Here is a 25,004-nt window from a genome sequence, read left to right on the forward strand (position 1 = left end):
ATTAATAATTTTGGAACACGCTGGCTAAATTCAGCCAAATTGGAAAGTCACAGAGATAATTAAATTCTTACAGGTTTATGGTTAGATACAAGAGCAAGACTAAAATTAGCACTTCTACTGAGAAAAAACAGGCCAAGCTCAGTAGTTATACATTTTTCTTTGTGGCAGCTGGCCAACCAATGAATACCTGACTACAAGGAAACTTGGCCTGGTTCTAGTTTAGCTGTAGCTTGTAGCAAGTCTTGTCCATGGAGTAGGACTGGAAGAAAAGTGGTCTGAATTAGAATTAGAAACATAGAATCATAAAATCATTTAGGATGGAAAAGACCCTTAAGATTATCAAGTCCTAACAGTAAAACTAATGCTACCAAATACACCACTAAACCATCCATGTCTCTAAGTACCACCTCTTTTAAATACCTCAAAGGATGGTGACTCAACCACTTCCCTGGGTAGCCTGTTTCAATGCTTGACAATCAGTGAAGAATTTTCTTCCTAATATCCAATCTAAACCTCTTGTGCTATCACTTGCTACTTAGGAAAAAGAGTTTGACAGCCCCCTCACTTCAGCTTATGTTCAGGTAGTTACAGAGTGAGTGCTAAGGCCTCCCCTGAGCCTCCTTTTCTCCAACACAAACAACCCCAGTTCCCCCAGCTGCTCCTTGTAAAACTTTTTGTCTAGACCCTTCACCAGCTTCATTTGCTCTTTGAACATGCTCCAGCACCTCATGTCTTTAGGAGACAAAGGACTCATAGAACTTTCATTAATACAGTTGCTAACTGAACAATTCATTAAATGTGTTTTTACACATTATTAATGTTTGCATTCACAAATAAAATAAAAAGCTCCCTAGACATACTAGCTCTCAGACATTGCCTGTCACACAAACACATTCTTACATACATGAAACATAAGGGAACGAAAGCTTAAAATTTACATTTCTTGTAATTCAAGAGAGCACTTCATTGCTGCTTCATGTATCCATGTAGTGTCTACATATGCTCTGGCAAAGAACAACTTTAAGTGGTGTTTCCATTTCCTACATTATTTAACAACTTCTCCTCTGCCCTACTGAAATAAGGAACAAAGCAATCTCATCTAAAAAGGTTTCCAGAGTTTGTTTGAGACTAACTTTGATCCTAGCATGACTAATCAAAAATGTGCTAGTTCTCAATTTTTGACAAAATAATTTACTGCCATCTGTGAGCATTTTTCTCGTGCATGCCACTCAGAATTCATGCCCTACATCCATTTAACTGCTAATTAAAAAAAAAAAAAAAAAAAAAGACTATCTTGCTGGGTCTGACATGCCTCTTTGAAGAGGATTAGAATCCTGTATATTATAAATTTATATGCCTTAAGTATAATTCCACAGTGTGTATGGAACTGAACCTTCACTGATACTTTGCTTTTAAACCTGATTTTTTAAATATTTTTACTCACCTAGAGCTACCTTAAGTTAAAAGCATGAAAAAAGAATGGGCACATTTACTGGAGAAGGCTTCATCAGTCTGTGCTCTCTCACTTCCCGATATCCTACTGTAATTACATCCCTCCTAGTAAGAGAGACACCCAGAGAAGCCCTCACAGAAGACAATTATCCTAGTAGTACTGAACAGGAGAAACTTGAGATTATGGAAATAAGCACATGTGCAAAAGAAAGTGAAAAGTCAGGAGAAAAAAAAATAATCAAGAAAATGGTACAAAGCGCCTTGTTCCTTCAAGCAAGAATGGTAAAAAAATTAGAAAATACTAACTTTTGACAGATGAAGAAACAAAAATATCACTTGAGAAAAAATATCTTTAACTGAAAATTAGTACTTACTCTGCTTTTGACATCCTTTAGTTTGGGGAGTATTTCCAATCCAAATCCATCTGCTTGACCTCGGGTCCTATTCCCACCATTCATATAATTTCCAAAAGCAAGAATCAAACCTAAAATTTCCTTTACACTTGTCATGTTCAGCAAAGCCTGGAAAAAGGATACTAGTTGGTAACTTCTATTGGCACAAAAATTCTAATTGCTAATAGAATAAAAGCTTTCCTTTTTACTTTATTTTTGCTAGAAGTTTTGTTTCTTCTGTGTTTTTATTCCACTAGGGAAAGGAAGCTAAAAATGGAACAAGAGTCAAACATTTAAGAGGAACATTTATTAGACTGCACCTGCCTAAGACACTACCTTTAACTTAATGCATATGAAGCAAATTATATGGTAACATACACTATGCAGATGACAAAACCACATTCATTGAAGATTACTAAGCATCCTTAGTAGCCTTTAAAAAATCTTACTGATGAGGTGGTTTATCACTATTCAATGATTCTATGAGTTTGCATGATGCACAGTCAAATAGAGACGTGCTATTTTTCCTACCACTAGGTTAGACTCAGACTGTCATAGTCAGTCTACTTCCCATTGGTTCTGCTGCTCTGGAAATTCATGTCTGGATCCACACTTAATGCAGACATACGAGGGGTAAGGACTAAATTATTGCACCTCAAAATAGAAAAGAAACACAGCAGAGAACTAATAAATTATTTTACTTTACAAATAAAGACATCTATCTTGTCAATTGAGAACCTGAGGCCACTGGCCTAATTCTTAAATATGTAGCCTTATCCTACACACTGGATAAATCAGTTGTAGTGTGAGCTCCTCACAAGTAAACTGAGAGTAATTCCACTTCCCCTGCCTCAGACAAAACTGAATCCTTATTTATGTCTCGTTTGGAAAGAAAACACTAAGTAACTATTTTCATTAGAATATGCAAAGGAATCCAAAGAGGCAGAACACGGGAACTTTGTGAAGGCAAACAGCAAAAGCTATCTCCAAATTTGGAGGGAAAAAAGAAAATAAATATAAGTCAGGATGCTATACTTTAGGTCACTATTTAAGTCCTCTTTGATCTCCTAGCTCATTCTACTTTTCATGGTTTATTGGTTAGAATTTAAAAATCTTGTCTTTAATCATTCATAGTATAGAAATCTTAAGTAAAGCTTTGTCCACTATATTAGGGCTAAAAATCCACTATATTAGGGCTAACAGAAATTTACAGATACCAGGAAATGTAATAAGCTTACGAACGTGATAGACATTTATTGTGGATAGCATCAACAGTGATGTGCAAAATAAAATAAGCTTACAAGGCCCTGTACTAAGCTAATCTTATATTTAATTTCTATTTTATGGAGATTATCTGTTACTCCACTTAATGTGCAAAGTAATAAAATCTTCCACTGAAATAAAAATCAGTTTTCCTATGTAGACCATAGGGTATCACACACAACTCATCTTCCTTCTTTCCTGTTCCTTTTGTTCTTACAAGCAGCTAAGAATATATATTTTTGTTTTCCTGAATAGCCAATAATCAGGCTTAAGGTTCATCACTTATGTTAAGAAACGAAGTATATTTCTGTTTTTATTTAGCTTTCATTTGGACTTACCTTGGAAACACGAGTTATGATATCAACTTTCCGGTGCACTGATGTAATCCCTTCAGAAAAAACTGACTGGAAGATAATACACTGAGCCCGTTCTGTGAAGTTGGGGATCTGAGATAACTCATACAAAAATCTGTAGGAAAAACAAAAGTATAAATGAATCTTTATATTTCTTTTCTGTGGGGTACAATAATGGATCAAAGCTGTAGTATAATGAAATATACATGCAAGTTTTCCTACTTAAATCAAATGTGACAGAATTTATTATTCTTACATTCTTTATGCTCAATGTCTTAGAAATCCTATTAATATCAAGAAAAAGGCAAGATATTAATCATTATCACATGAATACATTAAACCACTATCACAGCTGAATAATAAGTAGAAGAAACATAAACCTAGGTCATAAGTTAAAAAGAAAAGAAAAAAAAAGGAAAAGGAAAGAACTAGAGAAACTCTATTTAATGTTTTCATTCATGTGTTTTTGTTTCTCCTACAAATTTGCCCAGCAATACAAAACTCAATATATTCCTACAATGTTATTTTATAATATAAAATGTCTGCCAAGAAATTTCTTCTGATGCTCAGCCTCAATTTTCTTTTACTAATTTGCACCACACTTCCAATTATACAGCAGCAGGTTTTATGGTAATGCACCTAGCCGTGTATTTAGCTCTAAAATACTTGCAGATTATATCTCTTCTCAGTCACTGCTCAGCATAGTTCTTTACCTATCCTCATATATGCACTTTCCTTGTAAGTCTACTCCAGCCTCTTCCTTTAACTCTTTGGTAAATATAAACAAATAGAAGCATATTCAACAACTGTAGATCGGATATGACAAAATGAAAGCATCCCAAAGGCATGTGTAATTCTGCACTTCGGTTTAAAATGTCAGAGCTTAGCTAAATAATAAAAGAAGCTTTAGCATTTCTTATAATAAAAGAGTTTGCATGATTTGCTTTGTGGGTTTTGAATCAAGGATTTCAGAGATACACATGGCTTTCTTGAAATCCAGAAACAAGCTGTCTTTTGTTCCAGTATTACTTTAGAACATTCTTCTAATCTCATGTCTACAGATATCCCCAGATACCCCTTAATACAATGCCATAAAGATCTTTCTACATCACGGGAAATTATGGAAACCATTATTAGTTTGCATTTTTAATGAATGTATTTTAATTATTTAAACCAATACATCTGATTTAGCAAATTATTTCTATTTTATAATATATAATATCACTAGCTTCAAATCTGATTTATAAATTTCTCATGCATGCAACACTTTGTTGAATACATAATGGCTGTCTAAATTAACAGCAAAATACACTTGTGGCTGGTGTGAAATACATTTTAATTGGAATATATATATATTTTCCCTTCTTTTTCTTTCTTCCCTGATGTAAAAATCTATTGTGAGAGAAGGACTGGGGAGGCCCAGCTTGGCTCTTACACTTTAGCAGTGGGGAAAAAAAGAAATGCCAAGCTGGTATTAATAAAAATGCTTCCTATTGGGAATGAATGGTATTGCCAGGAAAAAAAAAAAAAAGAAAAAAAAAGAGGATACTTTGCACTTTGTGTGAGAGAAACAAAAGAAAGAAAAACCCAAACTGTTTCACTGAAGTTCTCATATACATACATCTTAAAAGTTTAAATTAAAAAAGCCAAATGACACACATTCTTCTCTTCCTTTGAAAAGGCAACTATTTTCTACATGCTGGTCACTGGAATAAAACATAATTGTGCCAAGAGTTAAAACAGCGTCAGCATAAAAAGAAAATATCTCCAGATATTGAAATTCAAAGTATTCAGTGTAAATATCTAGATAGAACACATATAACTGAAATCCATCAAAAAAGGAATCTTAGTGATTACGAATGTAGCTACAAAACACAAAATCACGGCGTGAATCTGTGGTTATCGAATCATAGAATTATAGAATAGTTAAGGTTGGTACGGACCCTAAGATCATCCAGTTCCAACTCCCCTGCCATGGGCAGGGAAACCTCACACTAAACTATGCCACCCAAGGTTTTGTCCAACCTGGCCTTGAACACCGCCAGGGATGGAGCATCCACAACTTCCTTGGGCAACCCATTCCAGTATCTCACCACCCTCATAGTAAACTTCCTCCTTTATCCAATCGAAACTTTGCCTATTTAAGTTTTAACCTGTTACCCCTTGTCCTATCACTACAGTCCCTAATGAAGAGTCTCTCCCCAGCATCCCTACAGGCCCTCTTCAGACACTGGAAGGCTGCTATGAGGTCTCCACGCAGCCTTCTCTTCTGCAGGCTGAACAGCCCCAACTTTCTCAGCCTGTCTGCATACGGGAGGTGCTCCAGTCCCCTGATCATCCTCATGGCCCTCCTCTGGACTTGTTCTAACAGTTCCATGTCCTTTTTATATTGAGGACACCAGAACTGCACACAATACTACAAGTGAGGTCTCACAAGAGCAGAGTAGAGGGGCAGGATCACCTTCTTTGACCTGCTGGTCACGCTTCTTTTGATGCTGCCCAGGATATAGAATCATAGAATCATAGAATCATAGAATCATAGAATAGTTAGGGTTAGAAAGGACCTTAAGATCATCTAGTTCCAACCCCCCTGCCATAGGCAGTGACACCTCACACTAAACCATGCCACCCAAGGCTTCATCCAACCTGACCTTGACTTTCTGGGCTGCATGCACACACTGAAGCCGGCTCATGTTCATTTTCTCATTGATCAACACCCCCAAGTCCTTCTCCGCAGGGCTGCTCTGAATCTCTTCTCTGCCCAACATGTAGCTGTGCCTGGGATTGCTCCAGCCCAGATGTAAATCCTTGCACTTAGCATGGTTAAGCTTCATGAGGTTGGCATCAGCCCACCTCACAAGCATGTCAAGGTCCCTCTGGATGGCATTCCTTCCCTCCAGCATATCAACCGAACCACACAGCTTGGTGTCATCAGCAAACTTGCTGAGGGTGCACTCAATCCCACTGTCCATGTCACCAACAAGGATGTTGAACAAAACTGGTCCCAACACTGATCCCCAAGGGACACCACTCGTTACTCATCTCCAACTGGTCATTGACCCATTGAGCACAACTCTTTGTGTGCGGCCATTCAGCCAGTTCTTTAATCACTGAGTGGTCCACCTATCAATTTGATGACACTCCAATTTAGAGACAAGGATGTCATGTGGGACAGTGTCGAACGCTTTGCACAAGTCCAGCTAGATGATGTCAACTGCTCCACCCCTGTCCATCAGTTCCGTAGCCCCATCATAGAAGGCCACCAAATTGGTCAGGCAGGATTTTCCCCTAGTAAAGCCATGCTGGCTGTCACCAAGCACCTTGTTGTTCTTCATGTGCCCTAGCATGCCTAGGCATCTAGATGACGTCAACTGCTCTACCCCTGTCCATCAGTTCCGTAGCACCATCATAGAAGGCCACCAAACTGCTCAGGCAGGATTTCCCCTTAGTGAAGCCATGTCGGCTGTCACCAACCACCTCCTTGTTTTTCATGTGCCTTAGCATGCCTTTCAGGAGAATCTGCTCCAAGATTTTGCCAGGCACAGAGGTGAGACTGACTGGTCTGTAATTCCCTGGGTCATCCATTTTCCCCTTCTTGAAAATGGGGGTTATATTTCCCTTTTTCCAGTTGTTGGGAACTTCACCTGACTGCCATGATTTTTCAGATATGATGGCCAGTGGCTTTGCAACTTCATTTGCCAGCTCCTTCAGGACACACAGATAGATTTCATCAGGTCCCATGGACTTGTGCACATTCAGGTTCTTAAGATGGTCTCAGACCAAATCCTCTCCTACAGTGGGCCCAAGTTCTTCATTCTCACAGTCCCTGCATCTGCCTTCCAAGACTAAAAATTGGTGAAGATTTCACCAATCTGTTGATTGGTGAACCACCAGTTTAGGTTGAGAGAAACCATCAATTTTATTTCAGCCATTTTTTGCAATTTTAATCTGATAAAAGTATTGTTTTGACTTAAAGTAAAGATGACTATGACATAGCTTTTTGATAGGTTTCTTATTGCTACACTTCTTATGGCCTAAAGCAAACAGAATTTGCTGTTCATCGTTGTGAAGTCCATTTTACTCCTCTCCTGCAGAAACTGTAATAAAAAAAAAAGAAAAGCCTTTACTTGAGAACTCTTTTATCCTACCAGAATCCTGTAGTTAAGGACTTAAGGGTACTTTCAAGCCAGTCATATTTCCATGTTGTTAGTGTAACAGAACATTCTTCCTGAAGATAGACAAGGAAGGCTCATTCTCTGGAGGTAAATTATCAGTTCACATTTATCCACATTTGAAGAACAGAAAATTTGTAATTTTTTTTTTGGCGGGAAAAGGTGTATCTAATCCTGCAAGTTTCTAAGTAAGCCAGTAAAATTGAAACGGAAGTCAAATGAAAGCAGTCTTCAATGAAAGCAAATGGCACTACTTGGACAGCTATTATCAATAGCTCACTAATTCCTGAATTCAAACATATACATACAATACATACAAACCAGGAAAGCTCAATACCATATTTTGCTGCTACTTCCTTCATTTGTATTTCTTTCACAGCAGAGAGTACTTCAAAGAGTTTATATTATAACTGAAAATATCTTCCTAGAAACTAGCTAAAGTATCTGTATCCTGCTAGCAAACCCCCAAATTGTGGTCAATTGTGCATATAAATGTTTATCATGATAATGAATATTAGCATATTAACAACTATAATCATAAAGCATAATTTAGGGGGGTATTGTCATGTTGCTGTCATAATTACAGTTTGTGCCAACAACAGCAAATTTAACATGCCAGTGAAACAAATCAAAATCACATGTGCAGGAGAGCATCAGTGATACCAATAAATCTTTCTAACTGTCTTGTAATCCAAGCATTTAAAAACAGCAAATGTTTCCTTTAGACTTCAGTGAATTCATGTCAATGAATTCATTACATGACTGCCTACTGCTAGTATTTCCAATATTTTTTTTTGTCTTTGACAGTAGTATTTGACTCTTGAATGATCAGGCATAACTGCTTTATTTACAATACTTTACTTTTAATTATTGAACAATGATAATGCAAATCCAACTTTGTGTTTAAGATTAACATTTACTCATTGAAATTTACAAAAACAGACAACCTTTTGTAAATCTGTAGTTCTATAAGATTTGTATTCTCCAGAACAAAAAAATGCATTAATAATTGTTTCATTTAGACATACAGCAAACATTGCCAATGATTCAAGCTCTGGAAAACACTAACTAGTCATACAGTGTACTCTCATGCCCCAAGACAATGCAATGAAAGCCATGGATATGAGATGCAAGAACAAGCTAGTATATACACTTTACAGCTATTTGTCATCTAAATCTTACTTAAGAATTATAGCCACTCAATCAACTACAACAGGCCCCTCTACAAAATTAACGTGTTCCCTAGTGGACAGTCACAAATGAGCATTTAGCTGATTTGTATAAGGAGAAAGAGAAAAGAGAATGTGCTTTTCACCACAAACATTCTAATGGGGAAAAAAAGTAAGAAAAGTCAATACTTCTGACATCAACCAGTCACATAGTATCTCTGCTATTTCAGTTCTTCCTCGCCCTGCCCTTTCTTATGGCAAAGACAGCATAAAAGGCAACAATTGACAAGAGTAAGAAGCAAGATGACAGAGAGGCCTCAGGGCAGGAAACTGCACTGTGATTAGAAGAAAACTGTGGAAGTACAAAGGGAAATGTAGCAAAGTAGCAGAAGAAAACACCACCAGTAGTCCAAAATCTGAAATCAAATTAATACACTAAAATAAAATTCAGGATTACAATTCTGCTCATGGGTTCTTGTGATTTTCACATTATTCTAAGGTTTATTACAACAGAAGGGGTAATACTTTAGAAGTTTTTCATCGTAAGAGTTGTCAGTGCCCAGAACAGTTGCAGGAGATGAACTGTGGAATCAGCCTTGTAGGTCTTCAATTAGCATGACCAAAGTGTACATTGTGTCTTTGTCACAGAACTCACCAAAACCCTCCATGTGTAGAGCTGTTTCAAATAATCAACAACAAAAATCAATCTGGCCCTGCTTTATGACATGTTAATTTAGACCTAAAAGCTGTAAGGGAAAGATAAGCCTTTTATAAATGTGAGAATGGGAACAGAATTTTTTTGACTCAAGGCTACATATTTTATCAGTTGTGGTGGTCCCAAGTTGTAGTAAAATTTGTCATGTCTGAAAAAAGTTGTGATTAAGTTTACATCATGCCTTGAAATACACAAAAAGGTTGAAAATTAGCTACCCAAAAATCGTCTATCAAGATCCCTTTTAACATATCATCAAGAACTATATTATATAGCAATCGAATATTACAGAAAGATAATCTTACTGTTCTGGTTTATCCAGAAGCTTCAGTTCCTCCTCTTTTGAAGTCTGATAATAATGCTTGATTTTCTCCAGTTCATCCTTTTGTGCTCTCTAGGTGAATTAATATAAATTTATTAATAACTAATAACAAATGAATAGAATACTATTTACCTCTTTGTCTGCAAGTAACAACTATATTTTTATTGGAAAACATTTAGACTATGCAAAAGAGTGAGGAATAGAGATCTATGATAAATTTATTCATTGCCTTGTAGTGACATTTACTATCAATGGACACAAAGCAGAGCACCCTTGTAGAACACAGCACTGCAAGTATTGCTACAGGATGCTTCACACAGTTTAGGTCGGAGAGGTACAGGCAAGTGTAAATGTATTCTTCCATGCAACTTCATAGTCATACAGTTCATGAATGCTATATACTTAGTCTGCAAAGCAACTTAGGTAAGGACAGCAATGCACTAACCCAAGTTAATTGCTTTGGCCACTTATATTGTTAGCACAAAATAGGCCTTAAGTAAAGACAGTGTTTTTCAGGCAGAAGAAAAAATTGCTAGATATTATGACTTTTGTTACATTTTAACCTGATTCCCAAAACAGCCCACTGTTTTAAATTTCTGACATTTAAGGAAGTATGCCAGCCAGAGAAATAAGCATGTCAATGGGTATTTTCTTACATTACCTCTTTTATTACTGTTAAATTCCCTAAAGACTTTTTCTATTCAATCATAGAATCATAGAATAGTTATGGTTGGAAAGGACCTTAAGATCATCTAGTTCTAACCCCCCTGTCATGGGCAGGGACACCTCATACTAAACCAAGGCTCTATCCAGCCTGGCCTTGACCACCGCCAGGGATGGGGCATTCACAACTTCCTCGGGCAACCCATTCCAGTGCCTCACCACCCTCATAGTAAAGAACTTCCTCCTTATACCCAATCTAAACTTCCCGTGTCCCCTTGTCCTATCACTGCCACCCCCTATGAAGACTCCCACCCCAGCATCCTTAAAAGACCCCTTCAGATACTGGAAGGAATAACTCTATTCTAAAATTATTAAATATAAAAATAAAACTTAATTTTGTGTCTGAAATATTGTGGTGATTAACCACAGCTTTACTTAAACTTACTTACATTTTCATATAGTGCTTCCAGTGTTTCCAGATCTACTATGGAGTCATCAACACACAGAATAGCTGTATAGAATACAGTGACAAATTAGATGCTTGAACATCTTAAACTCAGTTCAGTTTGGTTTCCTAAGAAAGGTATTAAAGAGATCTGACCTAGACATATTTGTATTCAGTTAGTATTTTATTATTTTCAGCATTTTACTTTTGTTTTGATTTCAAGTCACAGTACTCATGGAAGAACTTATTATAAACTCTTCGGAGTCTCCAGAGAATGGAGTTCTACTTTTCCTCTCCAGTATACTCAGCAATCAAAGATATGACCTTCCAGGCATTCAGCTGATTGCATAGGTGGCCAGGCAGAACATGAGGACAATTGATACCAGACAGATTTCACCATAGCTTATAAGGATGGATAGGAATGAATTGAGAGTTGGAGTATTTAGGTCTCCCTATGTGCATGGGAGATCTGCTTCACTTGGCACTAGCAGTGTTCGAAAGTAGACACGCAGACAAACTTGCAAGATTTGCAAGTTGCAAATTTGCAGGAATAGAAGACTGTGCTATAGATTTTTGAGGTATCTTCATAGATCAGGTCACATTCGATATAGCTTTATCCTCTCAAAAACTACCCACATGACACTTTCCAGATAAATACTTTTACACATCATACAGAGACACCTAAGTATGCTCTTCAGGGATTAATTATGCCTCATGAAAAGTCTCAACATGTTTCCTATCTTAGTTCCAAATGTTTCTACATTTGGAATATATGATGTTAGGTGTTTCTGACATTTGCAAATCCCACTGCAATTTAGGCAATGTATTGGGACTCTTCTGAAAACTAAATAGGATCATTTCACGGTGATTTCTAATGCTCTCTAATGTTAAATTCGAGTAAACTGAGAGATGCACAATGGAATAGAAATAACTTTGGATGTTTAGTTTTTCTAAAGTTCGCATTTCCTCAAGACTCATAATGGGACTGGGCACAATTTCTGAACTCCTGATGTGTTTAAATGTTACTGGGAACATTAATCACAAAACAATCAAGTTTAAGGGGTTCACCAATTTTCCACATAATCGGTGACTCATCAGTAGCTAGTAGCTGATAACTTTTAATTTCAACTATATTATACTCCTTCAAAGGAAACGTGACCTCTTGTGAATTTAGAAGATTTTAAAAGCTCTTGCTGCATTTGCAATCCATGTTCGAAAGGGGCAAGGCACACATCTTTAAATAATTATTTAAAAGTAATAAGCTTTCGCCTGCTCTTCCACCTACCCCATGATTTTACATTGTGAAATTAACCAGCAGGCCAGTAAATTTTCTCTGTGGCAGGCTAATTAATTTTATTAAAAGGTCCAATGACATTTAGAATGCTTTAAAATTTTGCCTGTCAATTATGATTCTATCTGTTGACATTGTACTGAATTATATGGAAGAAAACAGTATCAGTGAAAAAACATCAATAGCTCCATTTTTGCCCTATTCAAAAGATGCAAAAAAACTTAAGAGTATAACCAAAATCTTTACAGATTGAATCTATGAGATCATCTGTTGGTTCTTGCAAGATGGTTCCATGAATTGCATTATAGTTTGTATTATTCGATGATATTTCAAAAGAACCCAAGAGATTGGAAAATCTATTGGAAAACCAGTTTCACAGTTCAATATATGTAATCGCTAAGATTTTAGTACACATTGAGTTCAAAAGCCCTTGTGGTTTCACTTTCATCTTATTTTTGAATATTCCAAAATCCGCTTACAAGGCAAAATTTATTTGTTCAGAGTTATCTAGAAAAGCAACTTACTGGAGGCAATCTGAATTAGTACTAGAAATGCAAAATGTGTAACTAATAGTACTTTTTTTTTAGCTACAGAATTATTACAGTAACAGGAAGTAGCTTTGGAAAAAACACTTAAATAAGAAGATTAAGATTTGTACACCTAACTGGAATTTTCAGACAGGGACTTATCAGAAAAAAGTCCTCAAAATCAGAGTGATTTTTAATGCTGTACTTATCTATGTTTCTGTACTGAATACCAGTTCTAAAAAAATCAGCACTCTTTTGGAGTGACAGGATAAAGCAAAAAAATGTTTGAGATTAAACTAATAAAATACAGTCTGATAAATGAACATATTTTTAATAGAATTAATAATTGGCAACATTATTATTTTCCCTTTTGGGCAGGATGTGATTGTATATAAGTACAAAGAGAGAAAATACTTTCTGATTTACTTGCTATACGACCTGTCCCATGCTATTATTGGCAATGTCCATACAAGACAGGCTGCGGTTAAATATCTAGGCATATTACTCAATTCAGTAATAGCTGGACATCTGAGGATGTTAACACATATAGACCCAGACTTGCAAAAATTCGTAAGTACTGTCAAAATCCACGGACTCCTTTATTTCATCTTTATGTATTTTAATATCTTTGTCATTTTGTCTTTTTCATTCAAAGTGGTTAAATCTTATGCTATAGACATTTGGAGCAGAAAACAAAAACATGTAAAATACAGCATGGGTAATACATTCACAGTGTGCTGTGTAAATTAACTTGAATTGGGGCTGCTGAAAAAAAAAACCCATTATACTACTTCAAAGAAACTAATTTTCTTTTACTTAAGAGTTAAAGGAACTAAAGCTTCATAATTTTTCTGTGAAAACTGTAACCCAGTTTTAATCATACGTTTATTAACATTATTAAAATGAATAAAAAAGGTAAGCTTTTCAAAGTGATCTTTCTGATACAGTGATTTTAACTGTGATACTTCACTGCACTAAATCTCATTATATTAAGACTCACATAAGTGTAAGTAATATAGGTGAAGTATCATAAATCTACAAAAGAGGCTCCAAAACAATAATTAGCTATTACAATATCAATCACCATCAGTAGTTTTTACTTTTATCTTGCTTTCTAGTTAGCTGTCTTCCTTACACTGTCAGTTCAGTTAGAGTATTTCACCTACACCTCACAATATGTCAAAAGGAAGTAGACTCATGCTGTGAAAAGCTGGTAATTTTATTGGGTTCCTCTACCTTTAAAAAATCTGTTACTTGGCCAAGTCTGGTTTCTGAGATCCTTTTTTTCAGGGAAATTGAGGCAAACATTTTTATGTGGCCTATGGTGTCTGCTCACAACAAGAAGAATTTATATACACAAAGATCATTAGTGCTGGGTAGCACCCATTAGGATATAATAACCGTCAGCTAGGACAAAAAACAGAACAGCATCATGCATTCAAACTAACAGGCACACATAAAAATACTTGCCAACTACATTTCACATACTAAGAGTATTGCTTTGAATATAAACTTGTACCAAAGTTTTTTAACACACTCACTTTTTAAAAATTAAACTGTACTAACAGACTCCTTACACACAGATTTTTCACATACTCTGCCTTACCACTTCAAAAATGTAGAGCAAAGAAAAGCTGAGAATTTAAAGTATACTGTGTGCAGTCTACATTCAGCTGTAGGACTTAGAGGTTAAATATCAGAAAGATACTTCTCTTAACCAGCTTAAATACCAACAATCTTAAGGCTGATACTGATACACAGCCTCACTCTAACCAAACATTTTGATTAAATCAGGTTTGAAGTCCTGCTGACAGAGCTTACATGTACTCAGCAATATCAAACCATTTAACGTGATGATTAAAGTATGAAATATAAAGAAATCACCTTAACTGCTTCCTAATGATAAAACAGAAATATGTTATTTAAATAAAAAGAGCTTTCCAAAGGTACATTTCCTTGTCCTGGAAGTAGTTCACTGTTTAATGTAGTACATTCTGCTGAGTTAGGCTTGATTTCATGCGAACATGAAGCCCAACAATGGAAATTTTAATTAAATAGTGACTGATCTAGTCAATTAGAAAATGACAACTGTTAAATACTAATTCCTACTTGGAAAACCACTTAAAATACCCAAGTCACTCTGGTTTACTTCTGACAACTTGTGTTTTTCTCCAGTATTTAACTATCATGCAACACAAAAGCCATTAAAATATACATTAAAAGAAGCACTATGGGCATAATGTAGGTTTGGAAGATAGAAAACTCAGCTTCTGCAAGAAGTCAGGAGCAAAAGACTCTGGCAATAATGTTAACCTACCCAATTCAGGCTGGATGCCCAAGAGATTTACAAAAACATATGTTGTGAATTTTCCAGAGAAAAAAAACCAAAACCACCCCTCCTCCCCCCCCAAAAAAACCCAAACCTTTTAAAGAAATTTTTTTCCCAACTTCTGAGATGGGTATGCAGCTATCTATACTTCATTCATAGTATACATATATAGAGAATGCATACTTGTAATAGTTTCTGTAGGCAGAAAAGTCATGCAACTTCGATCAACAGTTTTTAAATATTTATAATCTATACTTCCATTCTGCAAAACATTTTAGTTGAAACCCCCATAAAACTATTTTCACGTAGTGCAAGTGAGAAATAGTCCAAAGCATTTATCTTTAGCCAGAAGTATTTCCAAAATATAATAGTGAAAGGAACTGTCATCCTATTTGTGTTGCACGATACAGTTAAAACACAAATTGAGATTCAGAAATTCTGAGCACACTGAGATCTGCAGATTAGAGTGGCTTTGGAGTAGTCTACCTTATACACATAAAACATAGTCTTTTGGATGCTAAGTGCCTGGTTAACAATGATACGCTGTAATAAATGATAATATGCATAAACTGCACTAAGGAAATGCAACCTATTTATGTAACCTCCATGGCTTCTCATCAGAGGAAGACCACACAGAAATCGCTGGACGATTAGAAGCATAATATGAAATTAGAATGATTATTGGATTGATTATCAGTCTGGGTGAGTTAATCTGATGTTCACATTTTCCCAGTTATGTATTCCAATCTGTTGACAACAGAGGGTAAATCACAAAGTTGGAGAAGACCAATCAAACACTTTTCAACTGGTTATCTGACATTGTATAGCAGTAACACAAGAGTGTTGTTTCTAGAAAGTTGGTGCTCTCATACAATGCCACAGAAAAAATTTTGGTGCAGAATGGCATGAGAGTTACCTGCATTGCTTACCATTAGAATATCTGTGGCACTATAATAAAAATATATTCTACATTTGAAAAGCAACAAAAAAACAGTAATGAAGGTGGATCTACAAAAGCAGATGGCATAACCTAAGCTTTTCAACAAAATCCATTCTAATCCAACCCACCTAAGTGCGATCAAATATATTTCTCTAATTAATTTTCAAAGCTTAATATGTCTCTGAATAGATAATTTACATTGTTTGTGAATAAAAGAATGTTTCAAATGCACAATAAACATACCAGGTCCCCATACATGCTATTACAAGTTGACCAGTGCCATCCTGATTTAATAAATGGAGTCTTAGATATTATATTTAATTGTTTAACATCTAGGAAGGAAAAAAATACTAAATCAGCATTAGACATAGTCTCAATGCTAAGGATCAGCGTTACATTCCCCACTTTGCCATATAGGCTAAGTTCTATCAGTGTTACACTGTTAAACTCTTGCCTTGGTAAATGTACTAGCAAAGTCTGCAGCTGTTCTGTCTGGAGTGATATGGCACTCCATTGCCATGAATTGTGCAATAGATTATAAAGTGTGCATCTGGTGTGATCTATCACATCTCACAGATTTGGTCCTAAGGAAAATATACCAGCATGTAAAACCATCTAGTTGATGTACCCTGATGGAAATCAGGGGAATTAGTGAACTATTTCTAGCAATGTTCAGAAGCAGAACTTCCAATCCCTCATAATTTTAGTGGCAAAATGCAGGTATTATGGACTTAGGGAGGGATCTGGGATAGTCACTCCATTTGACATAGGTGTCTACATTTTATGTACTTCCCACTTTCTGTAACTAAAACTATTTTTCATCTGGGCTACCCCATAATTTTGCCAGTTTACTCTTGAACAAAGATCTCAGTATCTCATGGGAAGCCAGTACAGATTACGTATGCTGCAGTAAAAATTATTATTATGCATTTTTGAGTATACTTGCTATTGCTAGCTACTATATTGGGAACTGCCTGAGTGACTGAAATGTTGCCCTGGAAAAAGCTGAGGCCAGTGCCCACCAAGGGTCTTTGCATACAGGTATAATCAGTATTTCCCATTAGAAACAAAACTGAAACACCTCACTGTGAAGCAAATTATAATACTCAGCAGCAAAGCTACAGACGTATTCTTAAGCCACAAGTTTGTCTCTGAAACTGTAATATTTCAGCTGAACAATAATAGAAAAAGACAGAAGTTCACTGATATGAAATGGAGATTACATCTCTAAGTATGTTAAAATATGTTCTTTACCTAGCAGCTGACCTCCAGTATCCCTCATCTCTTCATCAAGGTTTTTAAAAACTGTAGAGAATCAACCTTGAAAATAATCTCAAATCTATGCATTACTTGGTTATTGCTATTTCATTTTTAAATAAAAATAAAGATCCTATATAGCATATTGAGACAAATTTTCTGTCTGCTCAGGAAATTATTATTAAATAGCAGTCTAATCAGAAAATATATTACATTCTCCAGCACCAGATTAATGGATAAAATTTGTCAGTGAGCTCAGAACATTACAACACCTAGGTTTTCTCCTCCTCTCCCAACTACCAAAGGATCAGGATGACAATTTTAAATGTCCCTCTCCATCATATAATACCTACAATAACCAAAATGTTCACTTCTTCATTGTCTTCTACCTAAACCATACTCATATACAGCAAGAATTTAAACTTATCTGCAAAAGATGAACTTCAGTCTCTCAAACATGTGTGGGAGATTCCCTTCCTGAAGTATGGCAGCTGGCTCATTATCAAATGCAAAAATTAAACATCTGGGTGCCAGAGATAATAATTTGCTTGTTTTGTACTGTGAGCTATCTACAGAATATGCTGTGAAGTTATTTACTTTAATTTGAGAGGGTAATCCTACTGATGCAGAACTCTTACACTACTTTCAAGAAGGATGTAGCTTTTCTTGTGATGACTCTTGTCTTCTCTACAATTCTGCACACATCTGTACACATAGTTTTTCTATCAGTAGAAACATTTTCTACTTCTTATCAGTTTTTCTGTAACTGCTACTCCAGGTGCAGTAATCAGTATGCTGTACACTGACAGCAAATTCATCTGTACGTGGCTTTTCAACAAACATTGCCAGAAAAACTTGGAATAAAATTAGATATCCATTTCTTTTCATGTTTACTTTCTTTTGCTTCTGGTTTCTTCATTCTCTATTGCAAGCTGCCGAAGACCATGAATTTTCCTCTTCCCTGTCTTCACATACTGAATTATGCAATGGAAATTGACTTGAAAAAATGGATGAGGACTTATTTTTCATGTTTTCTAGAGACAGTTCTTTGTAACTTCATTTTGTAAAAAAAGCCTTTGACATTCACCACCCAACAATCATACAGGGTTTTGGTTAGGTGTTCTCATGAGCTATTTAGCTTATTAAGATAATTTTTCATTCATTATATTTACTATAGCAGTCTTCAAAGAATTTGTCTGCAGATAAGCAGGACTGCACACAAATTTAAATTAAACAACATACTAGGGGATAAAGACTAAAAGAGAAACAAGCATAATCCTACTGTTGTCTTCATTGTAGCATGCATTTCTAAAGATCCTCTGTACAAAACAGATCTTTTTCCCTGAGTCTGGAAAACTGGTTTTTATTTCCCTACATGATAGTCTCTGAACACAAATCTTGATTGGAATCACTCGTCCTGCTCTGTTAATATATTTCAAAAAGTTCCATTAACAATTTTCCCAAGTCCCATTTGAATCTCCTAGCTGCTTCCATAAGCGAGAAGCAGCATACCCTATTGCTGCCTTGAGTAACACATGTGGTGACAGGCCGGTCATTTGCTACCTCAGAATAGAGAGCGTGATGAGTTATAAACTTTCCTTTACTGACAGCACTTGTTTTGGTGTCTCTCTTCTACCAACACTCTATTTTTTATTAAACTTGTAGGACTATGTTAGCTATGTCTTCAATTGCAAGTAGTGCAGTCTTTAGAAACAGATTTGTAAACAGCAGCAGCTGGTACTGAGGATCCAGTGTTCACACTACACACATTTCAGGGAGTTGTAACCATCTCTGATCTGATCCAGCAAAATTTAAAGCCTGTTATAAGTGGAGATTGCTGGCACACTCCTTGAGCAAATCTTTTGATTCAATTTAATTCTTAATGATGTTTGCCCACTCTGAGACTGCTCTGCATTGCTCTGCAATGCAAACACAACAAAGGGGCCAACTGGTAGATTTGATTCAAAAGTGTACTGCTGATTTTACATAAAATGCTATTGTATACATACCAAACATTTGATTTATTCTTTTCTCTTAAATTTGGTATGAATTGGCCAGAGGGTTTCAAAAGCTATAGAAGTACAGCAAATGACTTGAGAAAGACACAGATAGAGATATGTTCCATTTTAGCAGAACATCGTGGCACGGAAAATAAAAAGTCACGAAAACATCTCCAAAGATACTTAAGAATACTACCCAGTTATTATAACATAGCTTCTATCCTATCTTATGCTGCTGTAATTCCTGCCAGGAAATTATTCAGACCTTTAGTAACACTATTTTTTTCCATCTTATTCTGATACCTTTCACACAATACTGGCAGGCACAAAATTATTCCTTCTTTTCGTTGTTTCCCTCCATTCCAAGAGACATCTGTAAGCCTTTGTGCTTTCAAAGTGCTAGATGCTCAAAGGCTCTTCTGAAATTAATAATAATCAATGCCAGCAGCATCTCAACACCCTTCCCAGTGTTTGCATGTGATGGAGGGAAAACAATAGCAAAAAGGAGACATCAACTTGAATTCTTCCAGCAGTTGTTTTAAATGGTGAATATTTTCCTTTTTTAATGTGAAAAAGAAATAAACAATATGCTTAAACAATATCTTCTAAAATCCAGAACATAAGCAGAATCTGAATTACCCCAGTGTTCTGAAAATTCTGTATTTCTCTACAGTCCTACTGGCAAACTAAGATAATTTCTACCAGGAATGGAATTTATACTGAGTAGCTCAATGCTTTGAAAAACGCCATCCAGTAATTATCTTTCTGATGATTGCTACATGGTAGCTGCATCAGTTTGGAATTAGTTTTTTAAAATTTAAACATTCAACAAATACTGGCTACATGCTTGAAGCGAAAAAGATTTGTATATAAGCATTTGATTTCATTTTTGTCAGTGGAGGACTCAAAAAAAAAAGAGAACTGCAGGGGAGAAATATAAAACAGTTTTGAGAAAACACTACAGAAAGTGATATGCTAACTGAAACGATATAGAGGATTGTATCTAAATGCAATTCTGATTATTTAGGTGAAACTTTTACATATACTGGAATATACAGCAAGAATGATTCCTCTGGTAACTTAAAGAGGACAATACTCAAAGCAAATTCTGTTAATGTATGAAATTCTCTGAAGGAGGCTGTGAGAAAAAAATAGCCATGCAAATATGACACATTAAGTGCAAGAAACACCTACCTTGTTGAATATCCTTCATCTCCAGGTGCAAACTGGATATTAAAATTCCTACAGTTTGAGACCGTTTTCCATCCAATAATTTGATAATCTAGAAAAATGATGCAAAATGATCTGGGATCAAATGAACACTCTACAAAGAATTCATTCACATTAAGGACAGAAGCTAATTTGTTAATTGAACTGTCTCCCCAAACACCAAATCTTTTTATTAAATAAATATGATAGTAAGAAATTAATCTTATCTCAATGCTCTTCACCTTAACAAATGGCTCACAAAATGTAAGCTTGACTTCTTACCAGGTCTAGTAAAGAACACCACCTCTTGTAGGATGGTATTAAAAAGGGGAAAAAAAGGCACATCAAATATTTATTCTGGAATTTATTTTTTCCCTAAGTTGATCAGCAGAACTACTTAAGACACCCTGAGTACATCACAAATTCCTTAGGTTGTCTGCTAGTTTATGTTTCAGTGTGAACGCATTTAAGTCTATCTCTTTGACAAAGGATTGATTCCTGAACAAAGAAAATTGAAAAATTGTCTTTTTAAGCCCTCTCAACACGATTTCTGGATTACTGAAAGAATGTTTTTCACTCCTGTATGAAAGTGCTTCTTCCATACCCTTGCCACTTCCAAAGGACTTGAGGATTTTAATAATATTTTGGGTAATAGACACTTGTTGGTACAGTATACTGACACTTAGAGGTTAATCTTTTCAGATGTTGGGTGGGGGAGGAGAAGAAAAGGAGGGAGGGAGACCTTGAGGAAATTATTTTGGCTGGTTGAAGCTAGTGATATTGATGTGGATCAGTCATAAATAATGAAAAGTAAACTAAGAATTTTAGAAGCATAGTTCAGATGTTAGAAATACCAAAACCACACTTCCCACGACGATTGGACTGTTGGCATTTGTGATTTTGATTTATGCCATAAGGAAGATACAACAGCAGCACATCACAAAATTCAAAACAGAAGGTCTTCAAAATAAGAAATGTTCATATCCAAGCTGTTGTTTTACTTTATAGTGTTGATGAACAAATAGTATTAAAAATACTAACAAGGAAAATGAAAGCTAATAGCAAAGTTGTCCCTAAATTACTATTTATTATATATGAACAATATTTAAACTACATATCAAAATTTACTTTTAATAGCTGGGTGACAATAATACTTGTTTTTTTTTAATAATATTAAAAAACTTTAGGTAATTTTTATCACTTATCCCTGTAATATTCTTTTAGATGCTCACACTGCAGATAGTTAACTGACAAAATTTGTACTAGCCCATGCAAATGTTTCTTATCTATGTTTTATAGAATTTAGGAATATTTAACTGTGCAACTATTTATTCAGTTATATGAAATGCAGATTTGTAATAGAAGAATACAGGAAAAAGAGAAATGATAGTGACATTTTCATCTGAAAATGCAAATTTAGTTCTTATTTTTAGAGTACTGAAATTGGACAATACACAAAGAAGTTGGTATACATGTTGCCTTCAACAAAGTTCTGACAGATATTTTATGTCCCTGTTGTAGGGACTAAACATTTAATGAACTGATGTTAAAGTAGATGTTGCATATTTTCTGCCAAAACTGGAAATAAAATCTACCCTGAGAGGATTTTCAGCCTGTATGTATAGCACATATGCTGGATAGTAAAAAAGCAATACTATTTAAAGTGTTTTATTCAAATGAAAAACACTTCAGGGTCTTTATCTCCTGAGTACACAAGCAGACAAGATGATGTGGCTACAAGTTACCGTAAATGAACAGTGTGTAAGCACCACATCCTGTTGATTGTGCTTTTTCACTGCAAAAGTAACTGCCCAGTTTATCTTGGTAATTTCTGAAGCTTTACATGAATTTGCTGAATGCTGAAGCACATTAACTTCTTACAGGGATAATTACAGACTTGAGTAGTACGCAATTTGTATAGCATTCACTGACCTCCAAGTTGACCTTGTTCAGGGGCAAATTCATAGGTTGTCATAAACCCCATTAGACATGCCTAGTTTGAGGCAAAACCTTTCCAGACTATAGCTGTTGAAGACAATATATTTGAAATTATCCTATTAAAGTATTTTAAAGTGTTAATATATTCTCCAGATAGGATCAAACTAGCTCACATTGCTAAGCAAGACTTCCTCCTTCACAGATCAGTGAAAAAAAAATTAAAGATGACCCTGCATAATTTTAAAAACTAAACCAGAGATTCATGTTTTAAAATGGCCAGCTAACTCTATGCTCACATGCATTTTAGACAAATGTACACATGGTCACAATTACCAGGCATCAAACTAGACTCAGACTACCTGAAAGAGCTTCGACTAACTGAAATCTGTAACTGACGGCTAATACCTTATTCCTTAGAGAGCAAAAATGGAGTAACAGGACAACAGAATAGCTTAAATTGGCCATAAAATACTATAAAAACACAGTTATAATGCCGACATAGATTTTTTACAATCAACGTGTAACTTGAAAGATCTTGCAATACAGAACGTATTTTCAAAGATATTAATTTCCCCACAAATTCTGGTTATTCTAGGACGTCACTGTGACAGGGAAATAAGCATGTGTGTGAATTCCAAATAGAAATGAGACACAAAAAATATCAGCACCTTTCCAGTTCATAAAAAACATAAGGCAAATGAAGTAAAAGTTTGTAAAGACTGCACTGAGCTATTTAGTCTATGCTTTAAAAAGACAAATCACTGACCACCTCTCAGCATACTGGGACTTGCTTGTACCTGGCAGTGACAGGTAAGCAGTTAAAATCCAGCTGACGCCAGTTGGTGCTTCTATGCCAGCTGCTGGCTGCTCCTCCAGACTATGAATGTATCTTTGTAATGGATGCAGCATCTTCTGGCTCAGTGACAAAATTGTAACTGCCGGTGCTAATTCATTTAATTCACTGATCCATAACATTATTTTCTCTATGTGGTGTTGCCTGACTACTTTTTAATGTTACTAAGTGAGTTGGCTTGCTGTACGCAAGTGCCTCTTCTACATCTTTCAAATACTTGAAAGCTAACTTAAAAGCAGAGACATACTGAAGCTTGAATGCACTCATAAATTACCCTGTCATTCCCATTAGAAGGTGTTTCTCTACTGTAGTCAGAAATGTATTTAATTAAATATTATAGGACAGACTTCACTGTTTTGTCTAACTGCAATGTCTACATTCTATCCAGGACACTTACTGGTGCTGAAATCTGAACAGATTCAGTTTACTTTAGTGATTAAAAGCTAAGTCCTTCCTCTTGCTGGTACATGGATTCTTTCCATAATAAATTTACTGAGAGAAACCATAGGCTAAAAAATTATCCTGCATATCACAGTGTTTCCCTCCATTCCCACTCATTAACTTTTATGGTGAAGTCAACAGCCTGGACCCACAAGTAGTCTGCTGAAACTGTGCTCAAGCAAAGGAAGAATATCCTGTACAAGAAGCAAGTAAGTATGCCCCTCTAGCCATTCTACATAAACAGCCCAAGAGGCACCAACAAAATTTCAGAAGCTTAGGACTAGACATTATCTCTTATATGTCGTTTCAAAGGAGAGCCAAGTTTAACTATTTTTTATTTAACATAGATGAACCATAGTTTTATCTTTTTTATTTAATATTTATAAAATATTTCAGGAGACATGTTATTTTGTTTGCAGTCATACTGGATGAAAACAAAATAGTATTTTTAGCCTTTTGCTAAAGGACAAGCAAACGGCAATTTCTCAGGATAAATTAGGAAGTAAGAAATGAGCTAGTAAGAAACTTATTTCAACATCTTTATTCCTATCAAAACTGTAAAAATAAGACAAAGGCACAAAATAGATATTTACCCTTTACAGATACTTTCCATATCCTACCTGACAGCAGAGCTTTGTGGTAAATGAAGAAATGTCACATTAATTCTTCTCAGTACAGCATAAAATATAAAAATAAAGCGAGAATGCCTCCGAAGAGCAAATACTAGCTTTTTACTTCTTCTACTCAAGTTTGAACACTATTTATTATCTTATGCAGACAGCTGAAGACAGTCATTGTGTCTCAGCCCTGAAAAGCTTCCAACATTTTCTGCAATATCTGCCCTTATTGCGGAAACACAAAATTCATTAATTGTAATTCCTCATTTAGTTAGATGGATAAAAAACTTGCTGACAGACATATCCCTTTCAGTTAAAAACATGCAATACACTCAAAATATTGACACTCTTCTTAAATGAGAACACATGTTAATAATTATGTGAAGTCTGTTAGAGATAATAGACAACAGAAAAGCCATTATCTTTAACGCCATCCTGTGTCTTTGAAATGATAATCATTGCACTAAAGGGCCAAAAATGATTGATGGACTTTCATTTGGAGCATACACCTGACATAAATTACTTAACATTTACTCATTTTTTTTGTAAGATGAAGACAGAGTGACATCACAAACATGAAACTATCCTGTTTCTTGAAAAAGTATAGAAAATACCCGAGGTTTTGAGAATGAGTTACTAATGAGTTACTAACAAGTGCT

General features: G+C 35.5%; 1 protein-coding gene across 1 annotated transcript in view; it reads right to left on the reverse strand.

Moving 5' to 3' along the window:
• Positions 1-25,004, reverse strand: part of LOC101874125 (formin) — a 138,564-nt gene that overhangs the window by 60,587 nt on the left and 52,973 nt on the right. The window contains exons 6-10 of the mRNA XM_005149336.4: positions 20,482-20,569; positions 10,948-11,009; positions 9,819-9,907; positions 3,446-3,575; positions 1,827-1,973 (exon numbers count right to left, since the gene is read on the reverse strand). Coding sequence (XP_005149393.4) covers positions 1,827-1,973; positions 3,446-3,575; positions 9,819-9,907; positions 10,948-11,009; positions 20,482-20,569 — 516 coding nt within the window. The remainder of the gene's footprint in view (positions 1-1,826; positions 1,974-3,445; positions 3,576-9,818; positions 9,908-10,947; positions 11,010-20,481; positions 20,570-25,004) is intronic.

This window comes from Melopsittacus undulatus, chromosome 4, assembly GCF_012275295.1.
Source record: "Melopsittacus undulatus isolate bMelUnd1 chromosome 4, bMelUnd1.mat.Z, whole genome shotgun sequence".
Lineage (NCBI taxonomy): Eukaryota > Metazoa > Chordata > Aves > Psittaciformes > Psittaculidae > Melopsittacus > Melopsittacus undulatus.